The sequence below is a fragment of the Scardinius erythrophthalmus genome, assembly GCF_964197995.2.
Source record: "Scardinius erythrophthalmus genome assembly, chromosome: 12".
Lineage (NCBI taxonomy): Eukaryota > Metazoa > Chordata > Actinopteri > Cypriniformes > Leuciscidae > Scardinius > Scardinius erythrophthalmus.
In genome coordinates this window covers 18153359-18170755 of record NC_138232.1, presented here as the reverse complement: position 1 = coordinate 18170755, position 17397 = coordinate 18153359, and the positions used below count along the sequence as shown (strand labels likewise).

Here is a 17397-nt window from a genome sequence, read left to right as displayed (position 1 = left end):
TATGTTTATAATAACTTATCAATGGAAACTGAGGTGGATAAAAATGTGCTTTATATTTGGTTGGTAATGTATTTGCAAGTGCTTTTGGCGTTCCACTTCTCGCGTGTGAATTCGTGACAAAACAAAACGTGGTTTGGGGACCACATAGAGTCGTTGGGTGACAGTTGTTGTCAGCTTGTGTATTGCGTGACCCCTTGTTGCAGATCATTTATGTAGTTTCACGTAGTGTGAACACCACGACGACTTCAAGACTCCACAGCAAGTCATGTAGTCTGAACAGCACAATTATCTGCAGACGCTTTAAGTCGTGTAGTCTGAACTAGGTATAAAGTTTTGCGTACCTGCAGTGGTTCACTGTGTGGGTTGAAGATGCTTATGAGTGGAGAGAAGCTGCTATTTACTGGAACTCTGGCCCCTACGAAGGGCCTGAGTCTGTAAGGATTGGGGATGCCCACACCAAACACCTAAAATCAAACTACAGTCAAATTTTCTGTCCAAAAGATCAATGTAATGGCTGTACACCAAAATGCAGAACAACATTTTTAAGCATATGAAATGTACCTGGTATGTAAACACTCCATGATGTGATGTGTTAATAAATAAGGTATTTTCTACATTCCCTACTACTCGAGCTAGAAACACTACATCAAATGAGGTGTTGCCTCCAGGTGGAATTATCTGTAAGTAAACAACAGAAAGTGTTACATGTACAGTATGCAAGATTACCTGTCACTCCTTACACTTCACTCACTATTGTCAGACCGTTACCTAGTGTTGATATAGAGCAAAAAATGCAGGAGCAAAAATAATAATATAAATATATTAATAATTAAAATAATAAATGAATAACAGGGACATTATTTTTAGGTTATTATTATTTTTGGATGCAAACATGACGTGGTCACATGCTTTTTCAACCATCTCTGAACTGGCTGAAGTGGATGATTCTGAAAACATTTCTGACCCAGTTTACACTTGAATTTAGCATCTCCCAATTTCAAATGTTTTACCTGAAATGGATGCTAACACCAAGTGTAACCTTTGGTACCCAAGAGTACACTGAGTTTACGGCAGCTGGTCGGCCACAAGTCATTAGCCAGGGCAGAGTGTAGCTGATTTATGCAGGCATCAGGAACAGGTGGGATGTGTTTAATTTATAACCGCCTGGAGTGAGAGCACACACACACTAAAAGCTTTAAATAGAAGCTTCAGTGAGGTCAGTGTCCTGCTGTTTCACTGACGTGAATGTGTGTATGGGTGACATTCAATGACTCCCTTCACACATCAAAACTATACAAAGGGAAGGTGGTGTCTCCACTGAGGTCTTCGACAGATGAGCTTTGGTGTGAGCTCAGATGTTTATTTATGTCATGTCTTGTGCCACACAATAAGATGAGGCATTTACCACACAGATGCAGAAACTGGCACACAAGCTAAAAGAACATTGCTTCAGTTCTTTTTTTGCTAGGTTTAAACAGGAAGTCATAACCGTCACAGTACTTTGTAGATCACACCTAGGGTTTCTCTGTGATACATAATACAACACACTATTGGTCAAAAGTTTCTGGTCAGTAAGATTTCTGATGTTTATGAAAGAAGTATCTTAGGCTGCATCTATTTGACCAATAATACATTAATAAAAAAAGCAATATCGTGAAATAAAATAAATGCTGAAATAAATAATCAGCCATTACAGCAGACTTCAGAAGCCAGGTTTCCATTACAGATTTGCACAAAACTTTTGCGATATTTTCTAAATGTCGATTAAAAAAAAAAATATTTCGAAACGACGGCATTTCCATTAAACGATGTGCGAATATTTATATTTTTTTTCTCGTGATAAGTCATTCCAAAAATCATGCCAACGGATGTTGGTAGGTTTATGTATAGCGCAGCCACCACTAGCCATTATTTTTAATTGAAGGAGACGTAGGCGTGTTATTCAAGCATTAATGGCAAGGAAAGTCCCTTATACTTTGGAGTGGCCTCGTATGAGGTGTTTCTGAGTGTTTCTCCCTCCTATCTGCTCTGAGGTCTTGATAAATTGTGGCATTTCTTTGTTGTTCAGAATCCAGTATTCCTAGAATTCTTTTAAGAGTTTAATAAAGAACCGTCTAATCTTCTGTCCAAACATACCGCGCCATCTTTAAAGAATGATCGACTTTTATGTACACCAGGTGACCTGTAAATGTGAAAAAACTGTTTCCTTTGCAGTTTTGCGAAATATTCCTTTTTTGAATTGATTGAAAAACCACATCATACAAACGCAAAAAATGGTACTCAAGAAACATTTCTTATTATCAATGTTGAAAACAGTTGTGCTGCTTAATATGTTTGTGAAAACCATTATACATTTTTTTCAAGATTCTTAGATGAAAAGATAGTTCAAAAGAACAGAATTTATTTAACTAATATCAATGAATTGTCATCTTGGTTAATTTAATGCATCTTTGCTAACTAAAGGTATTAAATTGCTTTATAAAAAAATTAAATAAAAAAATTCTGACCCCAAACTTTTGAACGGTAGTGTATGAAATAACTGTCAATGATTTAAACATGATATATATGTATTAAGATAAAAAAAAATCATACTTACCCTATTCTGAAAAAAGGATGCATGAAAATGTGATGTTGTTGCTGATATTGATATTAAACTTATTTCTTCTGAACTTGGATTGTGTAAGTAAACTTTTTCCATTTTTGGCATTCCAACTGGCCTATGGATAAAGGCAAAAGAACATTTAGCAACCAGGAAAAGGACAGAAGAGTATGGTACATACTGACGACGTCGCAGGTAAATTTAAAAAACAATTATGTATTCAGCATCTGAGGTGGCTCATTTCTATTTATCAGCTTATGCACAAGTACATATGAACAAAATCAATGTGTTAAAAAATGTTTTTTGATAGAATCATAAGAAAAATAATTGTTGTTAAATGTTAAAAAAAGAATAACATAAACAGTTTTTCCACACATGCTATCAGTATGAGATTAAAGCACGAGATACAGGGTGAGCTATGAATTTATCGAAGGTTCTATTGCTTGCTGCTGGCAAAAGAGGGGCTGGCCTGATTAATGCTGTACAATGACTCCATAGGAAAGTAAAGAGACTTTGAACTTAGCATAAAATAATGCAAACAAGGGGGGTGAAGTAAGGGTTATCTGGTAGAATAGTAACACCAGCAGAAAATCTCATACACCCATATTTTTAAGGATAATATAGGAAAGCTTGTTTTACAACTCATTCCAAACTGCATAAATGATAACAATGTAGGGCATATAAATGGGAAAACAAAGCACTCATAAAGGCCCTTTAAAACAAACATTTCACAGCAGGTTCATAATTTTTTATGGTGTCATTCTGTTGGGATCACCTGACCAGCTGGGGAGGGAGCTTATTAACTAATGCATCTAATGAGGCAGGGATGGGTGTTGGCGTCTTTAAATGACACATACTAAAGTGCATACAAGACTAATAATACAACTACATTCAAGAGCACACCAGATACTTTAAAATATTCCACTGAATAATGACTAACTTCTGTGGAAAACCACCCATCATTACTTAGATTAGACTGGAAATGTTGTAATCAGTGTATAGTTATATATAGGTTGTTATAATATATCTACAAAAGCAAGCTATTCAGGAACTTAATTGGCCATTCTTTTTTAAGCTAGAAAAGTGACACTAAGCCTGCAGGAAATAATACATATTTGTTTCACCATTTCATTTTTTTTTTTCCATATAGAATCACATTTAATATAAATAGTGGCTTGTCATTAATATTCATGCATCATAACAAAATAAATACAAAAATTGTGTTTTTGATGTTTCAATATCACATGATACTGTGGGACAATGTTGTCACAGCTGTAAATGTCATGTCAACCATCCAGTAAGTGTTGTCTTACTGTTCATGAAAGTCCAGCATTGGAGGCTCAAAGCGTATGGGTCTGCTGTTCCCCCGCTGAGAGGATGCACTGCAAGAGAAAGGAGATACACTGTAAATGAGGGAGACACAGTGAGAGACACCGTTTTTTTGTAATCCAATGTGCTTTTTTTTTTTGTCACGCCACAACATGGCCTGTTGAGGATCAAATGACGCCTCTCTATTTCCCTTTAGGCAAAGAGAAAGATACACCCACACTTATACCTACACAGTAACAAATAGTCTTTGTCTGGCATGGAAGAATCAGGTTTACACCAAACATTAAAGTTCAGAAACCCACTAAGGTGAAACATCCTTCCACTGGAAGGATGTTTCAAAGATCATGGGAAAGAAATGACAAAGGGAATCTGAAGTGATTTAGTTAGTAACTAAGAAAAAAATGTTTTGAAATTAAGTCTTTGCTGTTTTTATGGGAGTATAATAATAATAATAATAATAATATTTATTGTATGATTATTTTTTATTATTTTTATTATTTACTTATTTGAAGATGATGACTTATTTAATTATTATCATTGTCAATCATAAATAATAATACCAATAGGTAATTGAAAAAAATTATAGTAATAGTATTTTTTTATCTCTTAGATAAAAGACTGAAGTAAACCCTTATCTTAACAGGATGACAAACAAATTCTACTAGAACTATTTATTACATTTACAAGTTACTAACATAACAAATGTTTTCATAGAGGGGTAACGTAAGGCAAATCTTATGTAAACCTACACCAAAAAAAAAAAAAAAAAAAAAAAAAACCTTATAACGGCTCTCAAACCATGAAAGTGTTAAGAGTGACAGACACTCATTCCATTTGACTAAGGACATTGTCTCTCTGGGGCAAGACTAGCAGCATATTTGTGGATTAACAGAATGTGACGCGTCAAGTTGCACACCAATGTGTTTGAGTGAAATACAGCCTGTATCTTGTAATCTCTCAACTGCAGGGATAATTTGCGCAGGGATAACAACAAACACTTATGTGAACTAATATGTAGATGATTCTAAAGCTTGACTCAAATAAACAGTCATCATGACCTGTGGATACACATTTTAGCCAAAATGAGCTAGAAAAGAGCTAAAGGGTGAAATAACTACACCACCAGCAGATTAATTTGCCACTTTAAAGATGCAATGTTATGCAATGTTTCTGTTGGATGAGATCAGATAACCTTCAAATATAAAGTCTCAAAAGGCATTAACTAGGCTGACAGGTCTGGCAGCACAAACCACAGACTGAAAAATAGCTGTCCCTAACACAGTAGTGTCAACCACTTCCCAACTGCAGTATGCGTGTGTGTGTGTGTTGTTGTGCTTAAAAAAAAAAAAAAAAACACCTGCGGAGCTGCAATAAAAACACCACTAAAGTAGACAAAGTTCAATAATAGATCTGATAACACAACAGAAAAACTGGCCATCCATAAGCATAAGAGAAAAAGACAGTCTCTATTAAGCACTAGACCACAAAGCTACACATTTTTGTAAAAAAACACCAGTGTTTGCTTGCTTCCTCTTTTTCTTGCTTGCACTACACTTGACATGCATGCTAAACTGTTCACGCCAAGCTGATGGTGTCGACTGAGGGTGTGCCCTCTTGCAGCTGAGATGACGAGTCATAACACAGACAATCAGCCAATGAAAACCAGCCACCGCTAACATACAGCCAAGTAGGTTGGCCAAGCCCTCGAGCTGAAAAGCCTTGATTGGTTGAGAAATGAATAGGCTACCTAGTACACAAAAAGTTGATCTACTGGAATTAGATCTAAACACACCTGAAATAAAAACATTCAAGGGGGAAGGCGAACATCAAAATTCTTCTGGCATTTAAGAGAACAATAGCTTTTCCATCTTTGACTCACTGCTCTTTAACACCAGTTCCTCTGCCTACAAACTTAAAAGACAGTGTTGTGTAACTCTTTATAAACTCAATTTAAGAAGGATGGAATTACCTTATAATTACCTGAACTCTGATCTACTGAGTAAAATCACTGAAGTACTTAAAATGCCACAGTAAAAGCCACACCATTCAGTCATCCATTGATTCATTCATTCCCTTCGCTCAGCTGTGTGACAATTTACTGAATGCCAATGACCGCCAAGAGAGTATCTGAATCTGATTAAATCATTTGAAATGCGAAAGAAGTCCGATGAAATGACAGCTGGTGACGTTTGCATTTTTTGTTCATTCGTTTTTTCCTCGAGCACAGGAATGTCTCATAGTTTAGTGGGAATGTTCAGTTCACATGTCTCGTTAAGAACCAAACAAATGTTTCTTGGAAAGTCTAATATAAACCACATGCGGGCTATGGCCAAGCACGTACAAAGCAAAGCATGAAGAGAATCTCTGGGTGTATGAAAGTATAACCTTACCTTTTTTGACGATATGAGCTAAGATCAATATCAGACTCTGTCTGTAGGAAGAAAAGAAACAAAATTAGCCTCTAAAAGTAATAGTGCCAATATGCAGGACAACTAAAGCAGAGACAGAGCAGGTTATAAAGACAGAAGGTCTAGGTCAAACATGTCCCACCAAAGTGTTAAAGTCTAACTGTTGGACAAGGAGCTTGCTGTATGTATGGGCTACTGTTGTGTGTTAGACTCTCAAAAGACGCTCGTGGTGATGTTCTCACTGAGGTCCACTCCTGTAGGGCTAAAATAAAATGGAAACAGCAGGATGGGGAATACGGTTTGGTCTATTTATAAACCTTAACATTTCCAAAAAAGTCCAAACTCACATGTACACAAAACCACTAAGATTATAGAGTTCATAGTCCCATTTCAAGGGACTATTACAGCTATCATTTCAAAACCGCTCAGATATTTTATTTTATTAGGGAGAACTTTATTGGGCAATGAAATCCATTTGACTAAATTGTTTAAGGGATAGTTCACCCAAAAACGAAAATTCTGTCATCAATTACTCACCCTCATGTTGTTCAAACCCTGTATGAGTTTCTTTCTTCTGTTGAACACAAAAGAAGATATTTTGAAGAATGTTGGCAACCAGACAGTTGACAGTAGTCATTGACTTCCATAGTATTTTCTTTTTTCCTACTATGGAAGTCAATGGCTACTGTCAACTGTTTGATTACCAACATTCTTCAAAAGGTCTTTTGTGTTCAACAGAAGACAGAATGACTAAACTTTAATTTTTGGGTGACCTATCTCTTAAAGGCTAATAAACCATAACTAGTACTGCAAAGTATCAAACATACAGTAGTAGAAAAGGACAAAACAGAAGACTTAAAAAAGACTCAGGGTGTGTTCACACTTGTAGTTCAGTTCGCTTGGTGAAAAAAAAAACATTTAGTCCTGGTCCACTTGGTGTTTACATTGAACTTTTAACACCGAACCTAGAGGGATATGGAAACATTCACAACCTGATTGTTTGGCTATTATGACGTATATTTTGCGACGGAACTTACCGAACATCCAAAACAATGCTGTGTGCTGGGCTAAATGTGCTTGTTGTATATGCGTAGCCTGCATATGATGGTATCATTTTGATAAAATGAGTGAAGTAGTGAAAACAGCAACAGGAATCCCTCTGTCACACACACAAACGAAGATCTGCTGCGTGGAGACGCGGTTCTGACGCCTGTACCGAACTGTGATGGGCAACATTGCGACTATGACGAGAAAAAAACTGGTACGCTTGAGCATTCTGTCCTTTTTAGGGTTGCATCTTGAGACATCATGTTCCGTTTTTGGTTTGTTTACATGTATTTGGTCGGTGTTGCATTCATATTTAATTCGAACCGCACCAGAGTTCGTTTGGAAGTGGACCGAGACTCATCTTTTCAGCGGTCTCGTCCCTCTTGTTTGGTGCGCACCAGGATTCAGATGGCAGCGTTCACACTTATTTAAATGAACCACACTAACAGAGCAATCGCACTAGGGTTTGTTTTAATCAAACCAAACATGCCAAATGCAAAACACACCCTAATCAGATATAAAATTAGATTAAGCTTTTAAGCTGTTGCTAAGCTCTCATCAAAACTGGAGTATCACAAAAAGTGGTATTTCACAATATTCAAATCAATTCAATTCAATTTTCACAATTCAATTCAGGTAATTATTTTATGTGGATGTGTCAGTCTTTCTTACAGAAGTCTGTTTTTTTTTCTTACGTACGGCCGTTGGCGAAAGCCATTGATTATAGTTCATAAAGTTAAAATATAGTTTAATATGGATATTTTTCTTATAAAAACCCCATCGCTTCAGAAGGTAGGCTATTTATTAACCCACTGGAGTCATATGGATTACATTTATGATGGATGGATGCACTTTTTGGATCTTCAAAAAATTGGGGCACTATTCAATGCCATTGCAAAGCTGGGAAGAGCCAGGATATTAATGAATATAACTCCAATTGTGTTCAAGTGAAAGAAGAAAGTCATATATACCTAGGATGGCCTGAGGGTGAGTAAATTTACGGGATGATTTTCATTTTTGGATGAACTATTCATGTAACTCTGTTTGCAACAGCTTAAAAAAACTTCACATCTGACAAACACAGTGTTTAAGTTTTTTTCACAGTTGTTGCTCTGTGAACAAAGACTCGCATTTAAGTGACTAGCACTTTCCTTTTTAAAAAAAAAAAATCAAATAGTTCTGTTGATTGACTCACTACCTTTACAGTCTCATCCACTAATCATGATCAAATTTGTTTGTCATTTATTCACAATATAAGGGTTTGTCGTATTTAATGTATTCACAGTTCAACCGGATCTTCCTATGGCCTTTAAACTGCAATGCAAGCTTCATGTTATCAGCTATCGCAGTGACAGAAACGTACCTGCAAGAGGCCTCCTTCCCCAAAGTGTAGTACCTCCAGGATGTTGTCTGACTGTATGAAAGCTGTAGACAGACAGAGCAAATTCCCATGAGGTTTGAATATCAGCAAACAATGCCATGCATGTTGATGCAGTGTGTGCAAGTAGCTCTCTAGGGGTGTATCAGATTTGGACACAATTACCCATCAGGCAACACAAAGGACTGAAGAGACAGGGAATCATTACAGTCATTTTGCGATCATTCGCTGTCTGGATAAGTGGATATGTCCCAAGTGAGCTCTTGATTAAGGAGTGTGGAGAACCATATAGTTTCACTGTCTCATGAGCTACTTTGTAAAAAGAAGCTATAGTTGCCACAGCTTCCTGGAAACAGGTTTTGAGGCCAGGAAACATAAAAAAAGCAAGCAAAAAAGAAATGGAAATGTCAGAAATGCTTGTGGTCAACATGAAGTTTACCTAAGTCTGCTTTCAGATGTTTGAAATGCGTATCTTCATCACTTTATCAATATATCATCAATTTCCTTCAAACAGGAAAACCACTGATGACAGTAACTGCACAAAATTGGACACAGAATAAAGTTAACCCAAACATAAAATTGTGAGTGAAGACTTATACTGTTAGCTTATGAAATTATTATTGTGCTTACACTAAAACATGACATTAAAGTTCTTAGAGCAGGAGATTTTTTTTTTTTTTTTTTTTTTACAGATTAACAGATGGTAAAAGTAAAGTCCTCCCAGAGCTGCCAAGATCTCATATTCAGCTTCATGTCAGTATACTTGCAGTGCTATTATTAGTCTGCAGTTCTGTAACTCTAGTGAAGTCTATAGTGATAGAAGCTGGTCACGCTCATGAAGCTCAAAACATCCCTTGCATACACTTTCAGGGGTACACAAAACATGCATCACTTTCCACACCACATCATGTTGTGGTGTCCATTTCATCTACAAACATTAATTTAATCTTGAGTCGAGTGTCAAATGGACCAATTCCCATCCTTTTAGATTTGGGCAAGAACAAAATCAAAAACCAATTACCGTGGGCTGCATAATTTAATACATACAAAAATAGGAATGTCGCAATGTACCATCAACAAGCATGCAAAAATCTGATAATGTGACAGCCCTACTGCAAAAAGAGGTTTTTTTTTTTTTTTTTTTCATAAAACATCTTAAAAACTTCTTAACTAGGCTTAAAATTTGCCTTAGGTATTAAATAAAACTTGTTTACTATATGAATAGGCCTACTTCAATATTGCTGCATTTAGCGGTGTGGTTGTTACTTAGTACAATTTTGCCAAGATACTATGATGTCAAGGGGATTTTAAAAAGATTTAAATAGATCACAACAAGATTCCATAGTATGTATATTACAAATCCCAGGGCTCAACAATAAGAACTGCCCGACGGCCCTGGACCAGCATGAATGCCTGAACCGATATATTCACACAAAATTATGTCAAAATGCCATATTGGCGAGTATCCTCCTAAAAACATAGTCTGTTATGTCTAAGTGAACGTAAACAGTTGAGAAATAAAATGCATGTGTAATTGGATCCAGGGGTGCAGCTCTTAATGTGACAGCAGCCTAATAAATCTGCTGCTGTCTTTATTTTTAATGTTAATTAAACAACAAAGGACAAAGAAAAGAAAAAACATTCACAAAACATCTTTGTTGTTAAATGGAGAGAGAGGCGCTGAACAGACGCAGGTATGCATTCACTCGCTCTCAATAATTAATTCAAATAAATGCTATAATTCATTCATTCAAATAAATGTAACTTATGCACTACTTTATCTCATGTGTCTGATTCAAAGCGAGCAGAATTCTAGATCTAACGAGCGGTAACTGGCGAAAATAACCGCCAGTTTTAAACTTCCGGTAAAATATTGCGCCGCCTCGCCTCCACGTTGTGCATTATAATAGTTTGGCCACTTTAAAACTGGCTGTGGATTATCCCTTACTTATTTTCAAACTTAAACATTTTAACTCTAGACTAAAACATGGCCTAGATATCGACTGAAAATGTTCTGATTCTTTCTTTATATATTTTTGTGTATTGTTTTATTGTATTTAAATTGTATTTGAGGTTTTTTTGTTATAAGAAAAAGTTATTTTTGTACAACCATTTTTGTAACTTAATTCATTACCGTGATAATACCATATACTGTGATAAAAGCAATTAGTGACATGTAATATATATCATTTTACTTGTAAATGTCTCTGTATACCTTAACGTCAAACCCTAGGTGGGGGCCGTGGGCCAGTGAAAATTTTGGCAGGGCAAGTAAAAATTTTAACCACTGGTCTGTTGAGTCCTGCTATAGTATACACAGAGCTTGTAGTGGAAGTCCATGAAAATCTCAGTTCTTAAATCTGATGCTTGGTCAAACATGCTAACAATACCAAACCATTCAAAGGGATGCCAAACAAATACAGCTATGGCTTGTGTTCATTTTCAACAAAGGTGGCTTCTACACATTCATTTTAAATGCCAGAAGACAATCATGGATGTTGTATTGTGAGGAATGTGTGTCAGACCCTTCACTATTGGCTTTGTAGAGAGACAGTGGAAGGGAGCAAGCTGCTGCTGAACGAGCAAAAACAACATGCTACTCCGGAAGCTAATTCTTGCTCATGTACACACACCTTTGATGGATTCCTTTTAGCCAAACACAGACAAACCTATGGACAACTGTAGTTCACTTCAGGCCATTGTATAAGACACTGACTGCTATTTTACTCAATCAGTGCAGGAAAGAAACAGAAGCGATCGAATCAATGACAGAACATTTAAACATTTCATGCTAACCGAGACCCTAACACTGTGTGAGATCATAGGCCTTGAAAAGTTAGAACACTATGTGCTTTTGCACACATGAACAGAATTATGCAACAGCGATTGAGCATCTCTAGATAGAGCATCAACCATTTCCCTTCTCTCAGGCATCTGTTGAGCAGATAAGCCAAGACCTTGAAAGAAAGAGGTTTTATTTTGCACATTTAGATTTTACACAATTTTCACGTGCTGACATCTGGACACACATTCTGCTACTTTAACGGCTATAACTGCAGAACCCAAATGTCACAAAAAGATAAAAGGTCAAGATATAAACCATGTCAAGATAAACCAGATACTGAAGTAGGCTACTGAACGTTGAAAATTGAGCTTTAAATAAATATATATATATACCGTATTGTTGCAAATATAAGAAAATGCTTTTTTCTTGGAAATTCATCTGAAAAAATGGGGTCGTCTTATATTCGGGGTCTAAACTTTAACATGTCAATAATACACCCGCAACAAATAGGGAGCGCCAAATGTGAGTGAAACGAGTGTTCCGCCCAGGACTGATAAACACAGCGGAGTCAACAACTCTCATTAAGCAGCCAAGAAATAATGTGTGTCAGAGTGTAATGTTAGAAGATGGCGAGCCCAAAAAGACCGTCTTAAAAATGCTAACAGTTACAGAAAAGCTTATTGTGGTAAAAGCGGCGTGTCAGTACGAACATTTTCAAATAAAGTATTTTCTTTAAAAAAAGAAAATACCCCTCCCCCCAGTATATATGTAAGTAATTAAATTAATATGAACATGCGATTGGTCAAATAATGGCTTAAATGAATGACTACTGTGGTTGACTAAACAAATCTTTATACAGGGGCCCTAGATTAATCTTCATTTAATTTATACAGTGAAGATGCAGTTATTTTACATGTAACTACTTTATTCAATTTCTGCACCTGAAAACTATGGTTTGACTCTCCTGAAAAACCTGAAAGGCACTGTTTATTTTACTTGTATCTTTGCTCTATTGTATTTATTTGTGATATTCCTTGTAGTTTGATTATTTGTTCTTATTTTCCAAGTTTTTTATTTGACAGTAGTCCTTTTTCCCCCTGAACATAGCACATACCAAACCGTACCCCTAAAACCATGATTAAAAAAAAAATCGAACCATGAGGAATTTGAACTGTTACACCCCTACTAAACAAACACACACACGATTGTCATTACAAAGATTTACAGTCAGTGCTTTACTGACACATGCCTAGTGTGATGTCATTGACAACTGGATTCTTGTCTCATTGTGAAGTTAAGCCAAAGGGTTAAACACATTCCTCCTTGAATTAAAAGGAGAAAAAAAACACTCCATGTGCTCAGCGAGTCCCTTCAGTCAATAACTAGGTTGACACAGTAAATGAAATAGTGGTGCATTCATTTCCAGGGAAGAGTGAGAACACTTAACTCACACGTGCTTCCCAAAGAGCTCTAACCCATCTGCTCAAGGCTCTGTGTGGCCTGACTGGCCTCTTTGTAGCTATTAGGTCCATTTAGAAAATTTCTAAAAGAAAGAACTAAGTAGTGAGTAGGTTTATTATTCTGTCAATTGGCTTAGACCATAAGTGTTTCACGTCTACAACAAAACACTGTACTTATCGCAAGGACTTCTTAAGAATTGGATCTCTCATTCAACCTGAAAGCTCTAGATTATTTAGTCTCTTTGCTCACAATATGTAAAAATTACAATATATACTACAGCATATATGCTCACAATATGTAAAAACTCACAAAATTTCTGACAACCACCACAGACAAAACCAACAAAATAAACTATAATCACCAAAGAGCAAATGCACATTAAAGCCATAAAATGGCATTTGGATTGCCCCAGTGCCCAGGCAAAAGAAGCAGAGTAATCCAGGGCTTATGGAGAAGAGAGACATGTCGTCTCTGAAAGGCAAAGATCATGCCCTTCACTGATCTACAGGGCTAAAGCATGAGTCGGAGAATGATGTGTTTTTGCTATCCCTAACTAGTAGTAGTTATAGAGTGATCAATCGGCCAGGGCAATTAATCAGTCAATATTTTTTGCCTCCCTGTGTTTACTCCCAGTGTCTGTCACAGTCTTGACAATGGATGATCCTACTCTGAAAAAGCAGCACCTATGACAACACTAGAATAAAGGAAAATGGCCTAAATGTTTTTTGATCGAACTGATTTGATATAAAGTTTCCCACTTCTCCTTATCAAAGAACAAATCACAGACCAAGAGACCGATTTCAGTCATAACTTCATTTCGACAAAATGTGTAACAGCGGTTTGCCTTTGAAGGGGAATTGCATGAGTATTGTGTAAAATAAGTAATTATCACGTACTGTGCACAAATCAAAATATTCTATTATAGTCTATAGACATTGATGTTGGACACTGAAAAGCCCACAATGGTCGACCACTGACAACTTAGTCCTTCAAAGGAGTAGTTCGCACAAAAATGAAAATTCTGTCCATTATCCATTCTCATCCCTGTATGACTTGAAATTTTTTTTGTCTATACAATGGAAGTCAATGGTCGCCAAAACTATTTGGTTACCAACATCCTTCAAAATACTTATTTTGTGGTTTCCTCGCGACAATAGGGCGAGTAAACAATTACAGAATTTTCATTTTTTGGTAACTAACTCTTAAATTGTCTATTGACATTCAGAGTCCTTTCAATACAGGCACACACAAAAAACTAAGAAACAGTCCAAAAAATAAATAAGCAGGTTGCAGCTCTGGTATTTACTGGGTCATCTGCCCCGTCTAAAGGATTGATGGTGTGAGTGCACTGCTCACGGTTTCATTTGCAACCACAACAAGTGTTCTGCACTACGATAAGAATTTTTACAGTGTAATTTCTGAGAACCTCTCGTTTAATTCAGTATGCTCCAACCACAAAACGCAATCAGACAACTCAATTTCTATATGGCAAAGCACTTAACAACAAATTACTGCACACAACCAGTAACATGCAATACTGCTGCATTTAACTTTGCTTGATGCAACAAGAAGATATATCCTAAAAACTTGCATGAACTTGCAGTATGCAGTCAACTCCTCCCTCCCTCTCTCTCTCTCTCTCTGAGTTAGTTGACATGTCACTGACAGACTGGGCCTCAGAAACGAAACTCTCACATTAACACCTTATTTGCGACCTTCCGCTAATTCACCCGCATAAAGCTGCTAAAAGATCTTTTAAGGTATGACACATCATGAACGTTGTTTAGGGGGTAAAACTTAGCCGTTTAGTACCAAACCCGCATTTATTAGCTAAAACGGCCATGAAGTAGTCACCAATGGAGGCTACAGATTCATTAAACGTGTAATTATAAAGGATAAAACCTATCCTGGACAGGCTTGAGTTCTGTAACACATTAGCCATTGTTTTGTTTCGTTTTGAGAGTGAGAGTAACTTCAGACAGGTTTAGTGTGATAGCTAATGTAATATGACTAAGCCCGTTAGCTTTAATACTTAAGCTAAACTAATGTCTCTGAACACTATTATCCGGCAGCTTTACGTAAAGAAAATAAAAACAATCAGAGCAGTCGCATGTCATCTAACCCAGAACTGCGAATTCAATATTGTGGATAAGACATGACTACATACTTAATTTTGTTCTCTGACGCGCTAAGGCTCGAAGCTAACAGTCATTAGCTTGCAGTGAAGCCGCGGTATACATACAACCCATAAACACTGGCGAAAACCAGCTGAAAAACACACGGCGCGTTTCAGGAGGTTACCTTGTTTGTTCGCCTGTGCCACGTGAATAAATGCAATAAATAAAAGTCGTAGAAGTCCAACACATGATGATTTTGTCCGTGTTGGATGTGGGGAACTCTGTGTTGTGTCCTTGCTCGCCATCCTGCTGCTGTTTCTCTCTAGCCGTGCTCGCTCGCGTCGTGTGCACGCTCATATAAACAGCGCTCACGAGTTCACTCGAGACAGACACCCAGCGGATATGAGGTGAGCTACACCACATTCACTGGTGCACTAGCTGCTACGTGAAATGTATTTTTTCTAATTAAAATGAGGATGACTTTTGAGAAGAAAGATTAAAAAGATGTACACTCACATAAAATAAAGATTTCTAGCTATATTTTTCAACATGTAACGAGTAATCTCTATGAGCGCAGGCATGTTGACATCACATGACCAGCTGTCATGCATTTGACAGTTAAGAAAGTATCGTCATCATCGACATCGATCGACTACCAAGACCAATAATTTAATTTAAATAATGCAAATTATATTATTATTATACTCCCATAAAAACTGCATGTTACCAACAATATTATGTTCATAGTTTTCAGGCAAACAAAGAATAAACATGAAAGAACAAAAACAACAATAAACGTAACAACTGAGTCTGAGTCAACAGCATATAATGTAATGGTATGCCTATATATCATTCTTACTAAAATATTTAATGACATGCATAAAGATTGATAAGTAAATTTCAGCATTCGTTCAGCACCTTCCATTTAGGTAATATTTCACTTTTTGAAAATATTTTTTTTTGAGTCCTTAACTGGACTTACACCAATAGATCAAGTGATCACAGTCATGAGTCTTTTATCTTTTGTATGACTACACACAGCCTTCCAGATCTTCATGCAAATCAGTCCCTATGTGCAGTGAAAGCATAACACATGCAAACGAGCTTACACAAACCAGGTGAGCTTATGCACCTTCTTTTCATAATGCCAATACATTCATGTATTTGTATTGTGATAAATTGCATTTACATATCAAAATAAAATAATTGCAGCTGAATGTAAGGACAGAAGACTGCAAGTTTGCTTGTGTGTGGCATTTGAAAAACTTCAGAGATTTGGACACATTCCACATTTCATTTTATGTTAAATATATTGTTTGTTTCCTGTCTGTAATCTGAAACTGATGTATTCAAATTTTTTCATCCTTGTTAACCATCACTACGTCCACAATGCTTTCTTTTTGCACATATGACAAAGCTTTCAAGTAGCCAGTGTGTTTGCATTATCTATGAAAACAGAACTGTGCACTTATATATTTCCTGTTTAAATATTATTGTTGGCTTAGTCGCTTACTCAATAGACAGACTGATAGCGGTCTGTGATTGAGGACCAAGCGTCTCAGTTCTTTATGGGCCTATAGGGCTGTAAAAAAGAAAAGATGTAGCATATATCTTTAGAGACAGCAAGATAACTTATCCAAATACTCTTTGTATTTAAGGAATTTAGCCTTTAGAGTCATATAAGATGTTTAATGTTGTCATATGTGGGACAGTGAAAGATCACGTGATACAATCTGTTTCTACAATTCTATGAGTGTTTGTGCAAATGAGAAATATGATTGCTGAATGTAGTTCTTCAACATGTAGAGCTTTCCATGGTGCTATCTCTCCATTGAATCCATTACATGGAAAAACAAAACGACTTGGCAAACAAGAAGAATTCCTTTTAGCTCATGCAAGTAATAGAAATGATTCATAGAAATTATTATTTTTTTAGCTGTTTGGTTGTTTGATGTTTGTTTGAATAAAGATTGAATAATGAACAAATAATTTAACTGTAAAGTAAAGCTCCTCAAAAGCAGGAATGAAGAAAAAAAGGGGAGTTTTATATAGGCTAGCTGAGAACTCCAAACCAAATATGAGAGTCTGAATCTAGAGACATAGGCAGCTTATGGAAAATTTTAGAGGGAACCTTTCAAAATGTGGCAATAACTTTGTGTTAGTTTTTCCACAGTGAATCACTGTACAAATACACAAAATAACATAACCGGGTGGATTGTTATTAGATGGCACAATAGAACAACAGTATGAAGGTTGAGATAAGCTTATTATTT

General features: G+C 36.4%; 1 protein-coding gene across 3 annotated transcripts in view; it reads right to left on the bottom strand.

Annotated features, from left to right (window-relative positions):
• The window catches only part of tmem131 (transmembrane protein 131), a 42643-nt gene extending 27179 nt beyond the window's left edge, over nucleotides 1-15464 (bottom strand). For 2 of the 3 annotated variants that reach the window (XM_081381488.1, XM_081381489.1), the window contains exons 1-7: nucleotides 15309-15464; nucleotides 8747-8808; nucleotides 6319-6359; nucleotides 3913-3981; nucleotides 2597-2717; nucleotides 562-678; nucleotides 342-464 (exon numbers count right to left, since the gene is read on the bottom strand). In XM_081381488.1, the coding sequence (XP_081237614.1) occupies nucleotides 342-464; nucleotides 562-678; nucleotides 2597-2717; nucleotides 3913-3981; nucleotides 6319-6359; nucleotides 8747-8808; nucleotides 15309-15429 (654 nt within the window). In that variant the 5' untranslated portion in view covers nucleotides 15430-15464. Of the gene's footprint in view, nucleotides 1-341; nucleotides 465-561; nucleotides 679-2596; nucleotides 2718-3912; nucleotides 3984-6318; nucleotides 6360-8746; nucleotides 8809-15308 lie in introns of those variants that run through there. The other variant, XM_081381490.1, reaches the window with a different exon arrangement.
• Between the last annotated feature and the right edge of the window lie 1933 nt (nucleotides 15465-17397).